Genomic DNA, 18,083 nt, shown 5'->3' with positions numbered 1-18,083 from the left:
GATGAACAAGAGCTAGGTAAACTAGTTTCTCTCACTGATTCTATTCTTAATGTTCCTGAAGAGCCTATTTCTCAAGACCTAGAGCTCCCAATTACCTTAAGAAAGGCCATCAGAAAGTGCATTCAACATCGACTCTATCCAATTTCACAGTTTGTCTTCCTTCATTACCTTTCTTCACAACATAAAGGTTTCCTCACTATCCTAGACTCAATTGATATCCCTAAAACCATACAAGAGGTATTAAAAGACAAGAATTGGATACAAGCCATAAAAGAGGAAATGACTGTACTAGAGAAGAATAAGACTTGGGAGGTTGTGACTAAGCTAAAAGGGAAACAACCAGTTGGATGCAAATGAGCTTATACTTTAAAATACAAAGTAGATGGGTCTCTTGAGAGGTACAAGGCAAGATTAGTTGCAAAACGGTATACACAAACCTATGGGGTAGACTACCAGAAAACTTTTGCATCAGTAGCAAAGATGAATACCGTAAGAATTCTATTATCTTTTGCTGCTATGTTTGCTTGGGATTTACAGCAATATGATGTGAAGGATGCATTCCTACATGAAGATTTGGAAGAAGAGATCTTTATGGAGCCACCACCCGGATTTGATGGAGATTTTGAAGCTAATAAAATCTATCGTTTGAAAAAGGCTTTGTACGGCTTAAAACAATCTCCTAGAGCATGGTTTGAGAGATTTACAAAGACAATGCTGAGAATGGGATACAAACAAAGCCGAGAAGACCATACATTATTTATAAAACACTCAGATAAAGGTGAAGTTACAGTCTTACTAATGTATGTGGATGATATTATTATGACAAGAAATGACGTAGCTGAAAGAGAATCTCTTAGAAAAAGATTGGCTCAAGAATTTGAGCTCAAAGAACTCGAAAAACTGAAATACTTCCTAGGCATTGAAGTGGCTTACTGAAAAAATGGTATATTTATCTCTTAATGGAAATATGTACTAGACCTACTCAAAGAAATCAAAAATATGTGCAACAAAGCAGCAAGTATACCTATTGATTATAATCACAGGATAGGAAGAACTGAAGAGGGTAGCTCAGTTGATAAGGAGAGATATCAGAGACTTGTAGGGAGATTAATTTATCTCTAACATACAAGACCAGACATAACCTACTTTGTGAGTGTAATCAGCTAGTTTATACATGATCCAAAAGAAGAATACTTGCAAGCAATTTACAAAATCCTCCACTATCTTAAAGCTACACCAGATAAGGGAATCTTGTTTCAAAAAAGAGGAAAGCTTACTTTTGAGTCCTCTACTAATGCTAATTATGCTAGATCATAAGTTGATAAAAGGTCAATATCTAGACACTGCACATTCCTAGGAGATAATCTGGTGACTTGGAGGAGTAAAAAATGGAATATGATAGCAAAGTCTAGTGCTAACACTGAGTTCAGAGCCATGGCTCAGGGGATTTGTGAACCACTATGCGTAAAAATAATCCTAAATGACTTAAAGATCAAGAGAGAGGGAACGATAAAGCTATACTGTGACAACAAGTCGACCATTAAAATTATGCATAATCCGATTCAGTATGATTGGATCAAGCACATTGAAATAGAACACTTCATAAAGGAGAAGTTGGACAGTGGATTGATTAGTATTCCATAAATGTCATCAGAGAATCAATTAGCTGATGTTCTAACCAAGGGCCTACCTACAATGAGATTTCAAGAAATTATTAGTAAGCTAGGAATAGAAGACATCCACCCACCAGCTTGAAGGAAAGTGTTGAGAATTCCCTAAAATCTCTCATCTAATTGTAAGATATTTGTATAGTTTCCTATTCTTTCTCTCCTTCCTTATTCACTGTAACAATATTTAATTATCCATTATTTGATGGGATTTAGATGGGATTTGATCTTATCCCTTATTGCATGAGATTTACACAGGATTTGATCTTATCCCTTATTTCATGGGATTTGATCTCTTAAGAAGATCATCCTTTTGTATATTTATATGGGATTGATTACCCACTGAAAATGTAGAAATGGATCACAGCTTTTCTCAATATCAAATGTGTATACTATAACCACTAGTACTTAGAACATGAGGAGCACATGACTAGTTCAAGAAGAACAAATATTATCAATGGATGACAAAAAACCAATAAAATAAATATGTTTGACAGATTGACACAACCAAAAGGATTATTAGAGAGAAAAGGAGCATTTGTGTGCATGAATATCAATGACCAACCTTGTCCTCATTCTTTAACACTTTAACCACTTTTCTTCTCTATCGTCCTCCAATAGACTAGTATGAGAAATCACATATATTCACATGCATGCAGTTGTGATCTAGCATTAGCTCCTGTACAACCATCATCATGTACATGCGCATGTATCTAGCCTCAAAAGTCGGGAACTTACACATCAGCCCCATGTGAAGGGCCAGATGTATATATATATGTTTAGGCAGCAAACCAATATTGGTGAGCATTGACAAACCTCTAAACAAGTGCATATGACAACATTCATATGTATTTACTTGTGAACATGTATTGGCCAAAAAGCGTAACACCACATAGCTAAAGAGGTAATAAAAGTTCACATGTATGGGCTGTAAAGTCAATTCACATGCAAGAATAGAGTATAAGAGCAAGTAGATCATAATTCTAGCTGGGCTACCACACCTTGCTTCACAGAAAAAGTCCTAGCCATCAAAACATCAAATTCCAAGATAGAAACTACAAATCCCATGATCAAGATCATATGGCTATGCTTCATGGTAAGTCTCTATTAGTCAAAGAGCTAGTTCGTTGTGAACAGAAAATGTGAACAAATTCTAAAAGATGTGCAGGTCTAGATTGCCTTTCTCCACCATAATTAATGACTCCACACATTAAATCTGTAGGATCCCATAATAATACATGGCACGGCATAAGCTGGCCCAGCATGCTATTGAGAAAAGGTGCAAGTTCTTTTTTCTAGACATAAGAAACAGCTTGAGAACTAGTCCATCTAGCAGAACTTAGCTCTAATCTCAGCACAAGAAAGAAATAAGATTCTAAGAGAAGTGGTTTAGTATGAGTCATCTTTCCTCTAATTACCATCATGGTCCAAAGATCCCTTTATCATCTTTCTTTATCCAGCAAGAGGAAAAGATCGACTCAAACTCCCATCTGAAAACTCAATGACACCCATCTCAGTTATTAATCTCAACATAAAAGGGGAGAAAGAGAGCACCCCTATGCCCAATAGACACATCTCAGCAAGCACACAAAAAAGAGATAAGGGAGAGGGGGGAGAGAAAGAGAGAAGGGGGTTGGACACAATTCTCATTTGTTTACCTAGACACTAGTACTCACACTCTTATATATATTCCAAGCAAGGCTTTAAATACCGTGGGATGAGGCTACCCTAATTTTCCCATGGAATGGGACACCTTACATCTCGACACTCGAGATAGTGAATGTCCCATTCCGTCCCGATCAATTCTCCAAGCTGCCCCATCCAAATACTCAGGATGATGCCCTGTCCTAACACTCGATATAATGGGACTCCCAGCCGTCCCACTGGTATTTAAAGCCTTGATTCCAAAGCTTCTATATAAAAGAAAAGACACAAAGGGTCCCTTATCCAAAGAGAATGGACCAAGGAAAAAAAAAAGGACTCGTTGACACCATGCTATTCCTTCCATCTTCCACTAAAGCCTTCATGTCGCTTTTAAAACCGATTATAAAGTTCACAAAGAGAGAATTGCTTTTATCATTTCCATCATGGAATAATCCCTTGTTGGGATCTATTGAGAACTCATCCACAAAGAAGTATCCTTAGACGTGCTTCCCTGAATGAGCACTGCCTTTCAAGAGATTACTAGTCTCACAAGAGGGCTACTCCATCCAAAGATACCATAATTCTCATAATAAGAGCACAGCTCCATTGAAAAGAACAACAGCCTAACAAAAAACAAATTGTTTTATCATGCACAAGGAGTCCACTGGGTTGCCACCAGCTCTTCTTGAGATATTCGAAGTCTGTTATGAAAAGAACATCCTTGGAATTACTTCCTTGAACAAGGAGACCCCCATCTTATAAGAGAAGCATTGCTCCACTACAAAGACCACTATCATAGAAAAATGAAAAAGGAAATAAAAGAAAAGCATTGCCCTATCATACTTTAGGAATCCATCGGATTGCCTTCATGGAATAATCCCATAATCAGATTGCATTCATGGAATAATCCCATAATCAGATTGCCTTCTTGGAAGAAACTCACTGTGGAAAGAGGACCTTTCAAGCATTCCTGTAAAGAAGTTGCTGGAAGAATGAAGACCCCACATGTTTTAAAGCATCTAATTTGACATACTATCAATGATCAAAAAGGTCTAATTGCCAACAACTACAAAATACCATTGGTATTGTTGCCTCAACCTGGTTGTTCCCATTCTTTTCACTAGCAAGCAAGGGCAGAATAGTGATGGTAAGCAAGAGTGAAAGAAGATAGAATGTTGCATCTGACATGCTCATCAAACCCAACAACTTCCCCTTCAAACTAGATAGGTCTTGAATGTTATCATTTTCTTCCATAATTATAGTCCATTTGGTTGCCAATAAAAATCCATACAGTTAATAAGAACATAATTAAGAAAATTCAAAAGGAAACAAAGGTCCAAAATTTTATCTAAAGAAACTTCCTCGCATTTTTAGGATGAAACTGGGATAACTTATCGGTATCCTAACCACTCTTTTTGCAATATTCTCTTCTCAACCAATCAAGAGACATTCTCAGTTTTCTTTTCTTTTCATTACTTTTTACTTTTTCTTCAAATGAACTATTCTTTTTCTTCAAATGACCTATTCATTTTTTTCTTCATTTTCTTCCTAGTGTCTACATTCTAACAGATAGACACAACAATAAAATAAATTGCATAAACAAGAAAAGATATAGGAGTCATAAAACTGAAATTGCACAGCATAACAGTCTAGTTAATTAAAAAGGTTGACCTTTTCTTCAATTTCTGAAAATTTCCTCTGATGAATGCAGAGCTCTGATTCAGCCTCAACTAATGCATGAAGCTGTCTTAACAGCTCGCCACCACCTCTGCAAGCATAATTTAATAAAATAGGGAAAAATATTGAAGTTGTTTACATTCATCATAGAAAACAACAAAAAGGCACTATATGATTCCTGTTTACCAAAGACACTTTAAGTGCAATGTACAGTGTCCACCTATCTAGGGTATAGAAAAATTTAAAATGGAACAATCCTTAGGAACATTTTGGGAGGATGATGTAATGCAGAATTATAAAATGAGAATAATAAGAGAAAATGCAACAGCACAAATAACACAAAATAAAAGGGATAGATATGATGATGCCTTACTTGCGACTTCCACCGGTCAAAAGACCACTTGGCTGAAAAATATCACCTTCAAGAGTAACACTAGGGGTGGAGATGTCTCGATTGAATGCAACCTGCACCAAAAATTACAATGGAAAATAGAAGTAAATTACCTACGAACCAACTCTTATTTTGTAACGCTTCAGTGACATACAGCGAGATTAAACGGTTTCGTATTGTAGTCATGTTAAGCCTGACTTCTTTAGTAACTAATGTCCTAGTCAGATTATTTGAAAGTAGCATTAATAGTAATAATCATAAAAATATCAAATGGAATGTAGCAAAAATTGATGAAAATTAGCGCCGTAATGAGAGAGAAGCTTAACATTGTTATGTTTCAAGAGGCCAACTGTTATCACATTAATACAGAATCAAGGTCTTTAAGCATCAAAAATTGAAGGTTGAGACCTTTATTATTTTATTGTGTTCTATCAATAAGCATTCAACCAATTGTCTCCCCTGCTCTTGACTCATCTTTGGGACCAATATTAGCACTCCCAATTTTACAAGATGTTCTTGAGTGAGAAAGTCATAGAAGTGAACATTCAAGAAAAAGGGAGAGCATTCATTATAACTTGCTTATGATCATTTAAAAAAAATGCAGCATACATATTTACTCACACCATACATGCAACAGAATGTCATATCGCATGCCTTACACTAGTATAATTTTACTAGAGAAGATCCTTATCTTTAAAAATTTGAAACAAATAAAAGGATACAGCAAATGAATCGCTTGGAAAGTATTAGGTAGCAATTCTATAATCTTTCATAGCTAACATCCCAACCTCAAGATTTGTATCGTCAAGTACCAGCTCTCTGAACATACAAATGAGCTGAAGCTTTGGCTTTGTGTATGCTTGATTAGATCATATCCATTTATCTAAGACTTTGATTTTTGGCAGACATATTTAGAGGTTATAAATGTGTTCCTTTTTATTACATACACTTTCTTCATATTGTATCTTCTAAGTTAGAGACTAAACAAAAGGAGCGCACCTCGGAAATTGGCACATTACTAGCACACATACTAAGAAGAGGCAACTGGCCAGAGAACAAAAAAAATGGAATATAAATGAAGGAGAGAAACAACTTCCCAAAGGTCACAGAGTTTAGGAGCCCCACAAAGTTTAGTAGAAATAATTTCAGGCTATGTTTGTCAAGTCTGTTATAGTTCTTAACATTTAGTGACTTGCATTTAGGGGCAAATTATGTAAGATCTTAGTTAGATATCTAAACATCTAATCCTTGATTTTGAAAATCAAAACTAGTAATCTTAGTAACATGGTTGCCACATTCTTATCCACTATTCCTATGCTTTCTAGCTGTGCAATACCTTCTTTGGTCCTTTGAAGCTTATTTGCTCTTTTGTCCGGACAACAAATATTTTCGTGAAGACTTGAACCTAACCACTTTTTTTGTATTATCCGAGCATATTCTTGATCATTTGTAAGAAAAGGACTTGGCAAACTGCGTCTCAGCAAACCACAGATTAGGTGGCTCATTACAAGGTTATGCATTAAGCTCGTTGAGATTCTACAGCAGAGCATTACAAGTAATGAGTTGCTGACAGACTCCTCCATCTCCTAAACAAATTTCAGAATGCATATCTGTAAGTTCAACTATTTTACTTTAATCTCCACATATGCAATTACTTTAGTTAGGTACAAGAGAATAGCCATCAGCATTTAATCAATGTAATGTTAGAGCTATGTTTTCAAGATCTCGAAGTACATAAGAGCCTAGAATAAGACAAGCTAGAGTATATGAAGGTTCTAGCAACATTATACATTGGATAGTCCCTATGACAACCTTGAACTTCCAAGCAGCTGATAAATGATACTCAAGTATTTCACATGTAAATGCTGTGTTACAGTGTAGGATTTGTATTCGATATGTGCTTGTCTGTGACTCTTTCTGGCTCCAGCAATTAGGCTTTTCCTTTTTTTTTTGTGCAAAATTTTAGTGTAGATTCCATTAATTTTGTTCTTCATATTTAACTTTGCACATGAAGATTTTAGCAAAATTGGCTGATTCTAATTATTTGTATATGAAACCTAAAATCATTGGACCATGAATCTCTTACAACATGGCTCCTTTTTAATCGGAGCTGTTCGGAAAATATTAATCCATGCACCACATTCACAATAAAACTTTTCTGGAGGCTCCATAAGAGGCATTTACCATGTCACAGCATCGCCCCGACAAACATTATATACAATAAACAGCATATTAAAAAATTATTTCACTGGGAAAAAGAGTGCCACAATGAACAGCAATAATCTCACAATTAAAAATAAACCAACAAAATCAAGCATACCTCCTTTGCTGCATTTGTACTTCGGCAAACAAATGTTGAACCAAATACAAAAGCCATTGCATTCTGCAAGTAAGAAGATATTAGCAGACGGTTATAAGAAGCACATCTTATTCTCATTTTCCTTTATGCCATTACTAATTCCCATGAAATCCATGTAAGAGATAAAATGGCAAAAAAAGGAAGTTTTGGTATCCCTCCTAGATCTATAAAAATGAAATGGATACAAACTTGAGACATGTAATATTGGCTACCATGTAAATTACTGCTCCAATGGAAATGAATCAAATGTTACTTTCCGGGTGTATCTTCTGCATAAGAGCATGGTTTCACTGGCGAAACCAATTGTGCAGCTGATCAATCCATCACAGACTTTCACCAAGCAAGATTGCAATTTAGTACCCAACAGTTGTATGCTGCTAAAAACATGCTGGCAGCTACAGCAATAGACATGTTGATCAGCCATGGCTTGTGCTTGTGTCTCAAGAACTAAGAACTGCTAGTATCACAAAAATACAGCCCATATGTGGTAATCTAAATTGAGTGGCTTTATAAAGAAGTTCTTTTCCTCCTAGTATGGGGGAGCCTCATCATATGCAACAACAGCTTCATAATTGGTCCATGACAGTAGAGTTGTGGTCAAATCTCTATCATATACAATTAGAAGGCATGGAGATCAGCCTCACACAGCTGGCCTCTAGAGAATGAGGCTACCTTTTATGTAGTCGTTTATTTATTTCACTTGTTCCACTCCAAAACGAACGAAAACATATAATTTTCATTAATCCATGCTTCCTGTTCCAGCATATTTATCTTGCTGTAAGGGACCTGCAAATCTCTATGTTTTGAGACTCCATCCAAAGTACTCTAATCTCTAGACTCATATACAGGCAACATGACTTATATGAAAAAAACATATATATATATATATATATATATATATATATATATATATATATATATATATATAAAATATATATAGGGGTAGACTTTGGTCAAGTCGACTCGATTTGGGCTCAGATCTAGTCAGATCAAAACTGGACAACAGGAATTCTACATTGATGATCCAAGCCATTGGATGTAATCTACTACCTCAAAACTGCCTGAATATCAAAAATCATATGATTTGAAAACCTCTAGCCTATGCATCAAGTTATCAAAAGATACAACTAATTTAATTTTATTTAAGCGTCTAATTTTTGACTACTTGATGCATAGATTAGGGGTATCTAAATCATATAATTTTTTGTGTACAAGCACTTTTGAGGTAGTAGATCACCTCCAATGTCTTGGATCATTGATGTAGGACCTCTATTGTAGACACACACACACATACATACATACATGCATACATGTATGTATGTTTCCATTTCCTATATATCTCATAGGTTCTAAAGGTATAAGGAATGAGGCTACATTTTATGCATTGTTTATTTATTTCACTTATTCCACTCCAAATAAAAGAAAACATATAATTTTCATTAATTCATGCTTACTGTTCCTGCACATTTATCTCTTTGTAAGGGACCTGCAAATCTCTATGTTTTGAGACTCCATCCAAGATTAATTAAAGATTTTTAAAAAAAATAATCTAAACAAACAAGGAACTCTTATCTCTAGAATCATATACAGACAACATGACTTATCTGAAAATTTTAAAAAAAAAAAATGTTTCCCTTTCCCATATATCTCATCAATTCTAAAGATATAAATAACAGAAAAAAGGTCTAGGACAAATATGCTAAGCAAGCTAAAAGAATGCTTGTTTAACAAGAGGCTACCTTCACTTCTTCATCATATCCAACCAAAAGAAGGGCCAACTGAGCATTGCCTTCACCCACCTACACAGAAACTCAAAACTTTTGAGCAACTAAACAGATACAGAAATATGCAATGGATATGTCAAACTAAAAGCAATACTTGACACATACATAACACTCAGAAACTAACCAGTCTAACAGCTGCCTGTTGAACTCTCGGAGGAATGGTATTGGTTTGGATTTTATTCAAAGGTATAATTGTTACTCTTCTCTGCAGAGCTCCATTTTGTAGCAGCTGTTTTCCGGTATTTTCTGTGTCTACAACAACATTAAACAGCTTGCCTCCAGCAGCAACCTGCAGAATAAATCCGATGTTGTTTTCTGGTGCCATAAACGTGAAGCCAGATAACCATAAGGAAAATGAAGGAAAAAAGCCCCCCAGCATCAACCGAGATATAGGAGTTTACAAAATTAAACCTCTAGGGCAGTCATTGTTGAACTGTCTTTTACTTTTATAAGCTTTGCAACTACCCCTTTAACCTTTGATCTGTCAAAATTCTTTGCAGGATCACGGTAGTTAAACTGAACATTTGCCAGCTGTCCTGAAAGAATACGGACTTCATCTTTGAGCTTCTGAATTACTTCTAACTCAACAGACCGATCCTGAGCACAAGCCACCGCCAAAGTATATCAAGAAAATTTTATTTTAGCACACCGACCATTTGTTAAGAGCAGTGTCATTTGATAGATTCAAACTTATGCAAACCTTTTGCAAAGCTTCCATCTGGCCTTCTTGATAAGTAATAGATTCCATGGCTGCTTTAACAGTATCCAAATCTTTCTTTCTGGCATTGAGCTCATTTTCTACAGCAGCCGCTTCATCACGTTTTGAAATCAGTAGCCCCTTTTTCTCTTTCAGCTCCTTCTCAGAGTGGCTAATTTTTGTTTTGAGCTGTTTCAGCTCTGATTCAGCATTTCCAACTTCAGCTTTGGCATCTCTTAATTGATCTTCAAGACACTTTTCTTCATTTCCACTGCTCTTACCAGCTAGAACACCCTAGCAATGATCAATTTTGACTTATTAGAACAAATCTACAGCAGATGTGTCAGGTCATCAATTTTTAATTCCATAAGATTTGAATGCAGAGCTCATTTATCAATAACCATACCTGGTATTCTCTCTCACACTCATCCAAATTCTTAGATAGATCTTCAACTCTTTTTTTGAGATCAGCTGCATCATCCTCAGCTTTCTTGACAGCAGAATCCCTCTCAGCTATTGATCTTTTTGTGTCTTCAATGCTCTTAATGACCTGTCAAAAGAAAACATTACTAGACATAGTTAAGAGATGAACCAAGCTGGATGATACAAAATGTACACAGAGTAAATATACACACAAGAACTGCTAAAAAAGAAAGAAAAAAACAAATCCACATGATATGGCATTCAAATTATATTATATCTCTATGTATCAAAAACTAGAGACGATCAGAATATGACAACAGGTACTGAAACAACTATTACCTTTCGAGCAGCCTTTTTCTCGGAGTTCAAAGATTCTTCTTGATTATTCAATACAGAAGTTTCCTTCACAAGAGAGCGAGAAAGAGCATCCACCTTCTCCGACAAAGCCTTCATCACACCACCTACCTTTGCTTCCTTCTCAGCAGTCAGGATGGATATCTTCTCCTCCATTTCCTGTATCTCACTTTTTAGCCTCTGAGTGCAGTCTTCCAGTTCAGCAGTCTTCATCCTCATCTGACCTACCTCATTTACAGCACTATCCCTTACCTTCTCAGCCTGAACAAACTCATAAGCAATGCAGAACCTTCTGAGCCGATCTAATTCTGCATTGGCATTTGCCCACCTCATGTATTGCATTCTCTCCTTCCTAAGCTTCTCCAGAGCAGGAAGGATCTCTTGGTCAAGAAGCTTATTGATCTCATCCACTTTGCTTTGCTTCTTCTCAAGTGTCTTCAAGGCTGATTCCTTTTTCATTTCATACATTCGTGTGCCAGCAGCCTCTTCCAACATTGATAGAATTTCTGGTGGTTTCATGTTTAGGACTTTAGTGATGCGTCCTTGCATTATAAGGAAATGTGGGTTGTTGACATTAAGCTGCACAGAATGGAAAAGGGTCTGAACACGAGAAGGCTGGGCAAGGTGCCCATTAATGAGGTATTTGTTCCTTCCCCCAACCACGATCTACAAAGTCATCAATATCAATCATTAATTACATATTTCATTACGGAAAGCTCACTAAAACAATTTGGGGAAAATAAAAGGAAAACAGAAAACATAAGGAACCATTGTCTACCAAGTAGACCACATCTGCCCAACATGGCACATGGTGTTCAGTTTAGTTAGATGCATCATCGCTTATGCTATCAATGTCATGGAAATTTTTACCTGTTCCACCTGCCTGCTAATAAGTACTACTGCGAGTATATTATCATAAAATACTAAGTCATAATCCATAACCTACATATCATTTGCAGCCTTAAATAGATTATATATGATGACAATGACATAACAGCAACTATGATGATGATGATGACGACGACAAAAACCACAGCCAGGAACAAGGAAAAAGGGAAAAAAAGGTTAAAGTTTTGACTTTTGGACAGCAAATTGTAAAGGAGAGGCTCAAACTATGAAACGGAAATAAACCACATAAATTTGAGGTTGCATTAAGAAGACACTGAAGGACCTATCTTACCATAGCCATCTGGTAGAAAATAAACAGTATAAGAAACCAATAGGCAGGAAAATTGACAAAAACGTCTTTTGAAGGTGTACTAAAATAAACAGTATAAGAAACCAACAGGCAGGAAAATTGACAAAAACGTCTTTTGAAGGTGTACAAAGGTCTATATTTCAGATATAAGTTTCAAAAAAAATAAACCTACGAGGCTCGAATAGAGTAGTTATGACAAGAGGATTGGATTTCCAGTGCTGTGTCCATATAGGATTCTTAAAACTTTCAAATGACACCAGAAAAATAAAAAATTTTCGGAAAGGTTCAAAATTGAATGTTTAATGCCCATGGAAAGACAAAATAAAATCATATTACGATCATAATCTTGCAATATAATCAAACATGTTTATCTTTTCCCCTTAAATCTACTCGATGAAATTTGCCAACAGACCTGCCCAGTATTCATAACGCTAAGAGCTAAATTAATACAAAGAAAAGAAAGAGAGAAACTAAACTTCAATTTCTAAGTTAGGTAACAGCATCAACCTCGACAGTTCGAGCCTTCGTAGTGTGCACAAATATGAGATCCAGATATATCAAACGAACTTCACTTACCTGCCTGGTGACAGTGATTTCCTGGCAGTCCTCATACCCAAGAGGGCTTCGGCTGCGATCAGAATTATCGAAGACAATTGAGACCGTTGCCTTGGTGATTCCGGCCTGGCCCTGCTTGTAGACGAGCTCCTGGAGGTTAGTGGCCCGGACCTGCTGGAGATTGGTGATCCCGAGCACGAAGCATATGGAATCGAGAATATTGGACTTCCCCGACCCATTGAGACCCGTGATCGCGTTGAAGTAGGGATCGAAGCCGGAGACCACCGTCCTGGTGGCGTAGGACTTGAATCCCTCCAAGCAGATCTCTTTTATGTACATGCCGGCTAGAACCCTAGTTCGGAGGGCGGAAACCCAGAGATGCGGCGGCGGGGGGGGAGGAGTGTGTGGAAGTGGAGGTGGAGGTCGACGAGAGGACGAAGGTGGTCGGAGATCAGTACCCTAGAGACGATTCGCAGGAGGAGGGGAGGAGGAAAGCGGGTTCGGAGGTCGGAACCCTAGAGGTGGAAGAGAATGCGGACGAGATTTGGGAGGCGGGAAAGGGATCTGGTTTCGCGTCTCTTTGCTTTTGAAAAATTGGGATCAGGAGACCGGGAGGGTGAGGTTAACGGGTGGGATGTAATCATGTAAGGGTGATGCTGTCAGAACTGGACCGGAATAGGCCATCTAACCAATTCGGCATATACCCTTAAATCAGATTGGTCAAACATTGGTCAAAATTAGATGAACCGTCTAAATTGAATAAACCAGTTGAACCGGACGACCCGCTTGAACCAGACAAACCATAAAAATTTGAAATGCAGGCTGGAATTACTAATTTACTACCCTAAACTCAAATGCCCAAAGCCCAAAAACCAAGACTAGTAAACAAATGCAATCCAAATTTTGGGGGGGTGGGGGGGGGGGGGGGGGGGCTATAACTATCACGATCATGGTTAGGACATCTTTATTTTTTCCCTTTTTATAATTTTAAAATAATAAAATCTTAAATCATGGCATTATACAAATATCAGCATTTTGTGAGCTGGTTGAACCAAATGAACTAACTGATCTAGGGACTTGCTGGTAAAATAATTCAACATTCGATTCAATTTTTAAAAATTAATAAAAGCTTTGGCCACATAGATAAGCTCAACTATGGTTATGGGTTGGTGGATAGTTTAAAGAATATCAAGAATAATATCCATTTTTATGTTCAAATCTATCTAAATATGGACAAAATTTAAATATCCAAGTACTATCCATATTTGTATCTATATTTGTTAAAAAATGGATATAAATATGGATCAATAGCTACTTGATCCACATTTGAATATCTCATTCTATTTGTAACTCTATTTAATTTTATATAGTACATATAAATTTTTTTAAAAAAATAAATAATTATATTAACATGCTATTAATTTGATTTATCTTCCATTTAATAATATTTTTGATTATGTAGTCATAATTTTAATTATCAAAATTATATCCATACTTCTGATATCTGGTTTGTACCTATATCTATTTAAAACTAATATGAATATAAATTTTTTGCATTCAACAAACATATGTATCTGTATCTGTATTCATCAAACACAACAAATATTTTACCAAAAAAAACAAAAAACACAACAAATATGGATATAGATGTATCACCATCCGATTCATATTCGATCTGATTTCAACCCTATCAAAGATCATCTGTGGCGTACCTTTTGTATCATCTTGAATAGCTACCATATTATCTATATCGGAGAAAGATGGATGTTGTTCACTATTAGAATTCGAACAATCATGCTTGGTACCTTACACGATGCAGCTTAGGATTTTTTTGCTATTTCTCATATACTTTTATAGTTGATAGTAAGAGGTGTGTTTGTTGTTATCCTTGATCTTGCTGTATCCCCAAAATTTTTTTATCTTAAAGTTATATATATATATATATATGGCTGAAAATTGATGTGGTTAATTGAAAACGTACAAAAGATGAAAGGTATGAGAGATGGTAAACTCTTCCACTTTTTACTAGGTTAAATTTATAGTGTTTAAATCCGCTAGGACAAGTGTTTTGCAATACAAGTCATAATTGCCACCACACCATTCTATTATGGAGATGGATGATACCAAACATATGATGTATTACAGGATTTAATGTTGAGTATTTGACAACCATCCATCTCTATAATTGGATGATATGGCAACAAACAAGGCTCGTATAAGATCCGCAATGCATGATGTGCACCACAAAGTGTGTTGACTCAAAATGATATCACCTTTTCTTGGTAATAACTTTAGCGTGGGATAAGGATGTTGACTGATCCACTCATATTCCTTATAAAGTTGAAGTAATGGGCAGGTTTGCTAGATAAACCACCTTAATTCTAGAAACATCTTGCAACGAACAAGGCCCCGAGTATTTTTTTTATTATGGCAATACATAGGTTAAAATATAAAAGAAATAGACAAACATCTAGTAGGTCCACTTAATAAATATGTCAGTACTAAGACTTGGCAAAAGCTAAATTCCTCTTTCCATACTCTTTAATAACATATAAATAAATCTAACCCACCAACCACAAATCATGGAGTGGTTAGGTCCATTTTTTTATTAACCATGCTTGGAATCCAAACATAGCAATTAATCACAACAATAAAAATATGATTATTTTTATATATGAATGGTCATAGTTTATGCAATTATTCAGATGTATTTTATAAATAACATGACCAACCTTAGGATATGTGGTTGTTTTTCATGGGTGTGATATCATCACATCCAAATAAATTTATTCAAGATGAAGAATTAGAATAATTAAAGAGAATGTTTTTGTTTCTAGTTTTATTCTCTCTTGATAGTGTCCATTTGTAATTATGCTATGTATTATCGCAAAAATACCCAAACAATAATCTAGTTATATATGGCCAATTTTTTCATAATGATTTTCATTGTCCTCGATGGTTATTGAACATCTGAGTTTATTTAGTCAAGAAATATTGTGGGTTTAAGATATTGTATTTTACCACCAAATCTATACAAAATCTACATAGATTTTAGTAAATGTAAAACAATACCTAAAAATTATTATATTTGACATATAATTAGTACATCCAATCAATTTAATTAAATTGATTACAATGATCATGTCTATGAGATACATATCTATAGAATATATTATTTTTTGTTCTATAGCAAAATATTATCTGTTTACCTGCTTATCTACTTTTAATAAAAGAGAGATGGATATTTATGTGCTACTATAATTACCTGGGTCTAAATACTAGAAAATTTACTACCTGACATGAAACTTTTGTTAGTTAGGTGGAGAGGTGTGATCATTTATTCAATGCCTCCTTCACCATAATGGGATAAATATTTATTAATGAATTATGATAGCTAGAGCAAAAACTTTCTCTATGTATAAAAAAATTAGAGATGCAAAATATTCAAACATGAAATGTAGAGAACCGATAGGTAGTTGATTACATAGATTGTAGTATATGTCATATGTAGATGCATAATTAGAAAAAAAAAATGTGATCTTGCAACTAATTTGAAATGGCTCAATTGATTTGGTGGGATATAGTCTAGAAAGAGAGAAAAATGGTTTGGATGATGGAAGGTTGCAAAAAGTAATCTTCATAAAGCAGAAAAATAGAATCTACTTAAACAGGCTCATTTTTAAGTTTGATGTAATTTTATCCAATGTATTTTTTGAATTTTAAATTTATTCGTGTATGTTATATGCATATAGTTATAATTCACATGGATGAATTGTAGGGAGAAGACTAAATATATATCCATTAGAAAATGTACAATAAAAGAGAAAATGGAACATTCATAATAAAAAAGAAAAGGCTAAGGAGACCAAATAAACACCAACTAAACAAAAACAAACTTAATAGAGTATATTGATATCTCATAACCATTGTTAGACGTCATGGGGTGGGTTTATTGTGGATCATGGGTTTGGACAGTAAAATTTCTAACCAATATGGGTTGGACAGAGAAATATAGGATGTTACAAAAAAAAAAAAAAAAGATATGGATGGAGGATTGGAGACTGGAGCACCAAACTTATATTTTTATCATATCTATTTTATTTCAAATTTATCATTCTTTTGATAAAATCTGGTTTTCTTGAATAGATTTCAAAATAATTTGATGGTACTATTGTCCATTTAGGTTTTATTGTAAGAAGCAATCGAGTGATATTTGTTGGAGATGTCTAACCAGGACACCACCACCATAGGATCTTTTCGATATCACTCGGTACAGCAGTAAAAAAGAAGAAACAAAAATAGAAACACAATCAAATATGTGGATCAGCCAAAAGGCTCGCCTCTACGAGGTATGCAAGCTTCACTATGAAAAAAAAAATTATAAGAGGAGATCATACTCTCAACCCTCGTACACCCAATCTCTCTCTCATAAGAACATCTCTCTCACAAAAGCTCTCTCTCAAGGAGACCTAATGAACTTCTGAAATGATCGTTGTCCACTGTCTGACAGTCTGCCTGAAGCTCCTTGCTCCTGCTCTCTGTCGGCTCTTTTTCAGGATCTGCTATCTACTGTCTGACTTCCTGTCTCTTGGTTGCTGCACACAGATCTCCGCCGAACTCACCACAGGCCATCGGTGCTCTCTGTTTCACCATAGGCCTCTTAAAGGCCAAAATCTATATTCAATTCCAAATCCGAGGCATAACAAGACTTTTGAAAGCACCCCAGAACCTCTTGAACCATCAAATCACGCTCGCAAGTCCCCAACCGCCGTTCGATTGCATGCCAGTCACCCGATCCACGAATATCCCCAAAGACCATGAGAAATGCCCTTTGAAACACCATTGGTCCATCGTGGACCATGCGAAACACCAAGAAAATGGGTGCACGGTCCACGCACCTCTCCATGGACCACAGTCCGCAGTGGACCACGGTATATCACGCTCTATCGTTTACTGTGGGCCGTGCGCCCGTGCTTCCACTGGGCCGACTCACGTGCACTGCACCCATGCACGCATGCCTAGGCTCGGGCTGCACCCGCACATCCACTGCTGGGCCATGCTGCCTGCCGTCGGCCTCCATCGCCTAGTGGGTTGTGCCATTTATTCTCAAGCTTTTCTCGCATGTATCTCCTCCGTCTGGACTCCATTTGGACTATTCTTATGCTCGTTGGACTCTGTTCGTCATCTTAGACCTGCTATGGGCTCCTTGTGGATCAAATCTTTAGGCATCAAATCCTAACAATCTCCATCTCGACTTGACATTCGGCCTCCTCCTAACTCTGAGAGCTTCTAGATCTCTTCGCCTCCATGTCTTGGGGCAATCGCCTATTGATC

At 36.2% G+C, this 18,083-nt stretch overlaps 1 protein-coding gene across 2 annotated transcripts in view; it reads right to left on the bottom strand.

The window, feature by feature from the left end:
* LOC105049592 (structural maintenance of chromosomes protein 2-2) overlaps window positions 1-13,342 on the bottom strand; it is a 35,942-nt gene extending 22,600 nt beyond the window's left edge. Inside the window, exons 1-10 of one of the 2 annotated variants that reach the window (XM_019852104.3) lie at window positions 12,771-13,342; window positions 10,982-11,662; window positions 10,626-10,769; window positions 10,223-10,513; window positions 9,934-10,119; window positions 9,647-9,811; window positions 9,478-9,537; window positions 7,700-7,762; window positions 5,362-5,453; window positions 4,983-5,079 (exon numbers count right to left, since the gene is read on the bottom strand). In XM_019852104.3, the coding sequence (XP_019707663.1) occupies window positions 4,983-5,079; window positions 5,362-5,453; window positions 7,700-7,762; window positions 9,478-9,537; window positions 9,647-9,811; window positions 9,934-10,119; window positions 10,223-10,513; window positions 10,626-10,769; window positions 10,982-11,662; window positions 12,771-13,088 (2,097 nt within the window). In that variant the 5' untranslated portion in view covers window positions 13,089-13,342. The remainder of the gene's footprint in view (window positions 1-4,982; window positions 5,080-5,361; window positions 5,454-7,699; window positions 7,763-9,477; window positions 9,538-9,646; window positions 9,812-9,933; window positions 10,120-10,222; window positions 10,514-10,625; window positions 10,770-10,981; window positions 11,663-12,770) is intronic. The other variant, XM_010929292.4, reaches the window with a different exon arrangement.
* Window positions 13,343-18,083: the final 4,741 nt, after the last annotated feature.

Source organism: Elaeis guineensis, chromosome 8 (assembly GCF_000442705.2).
Source record: "Elaeis guineensis isolate ETL-2024a chromosome 8, EG11, whole genome shotgun sequence".
Taxonomy (NCBI): domain Eukaryota; kingdom Viridiplantae; phylum Streptophyta; class Magnoliopsida; order Arecales; family Arecaceae; genus Elaeis; species Elaeis guineensis.
This window is presented reverse-complemented; position numbering and strand designations above follow the sequence as displayed.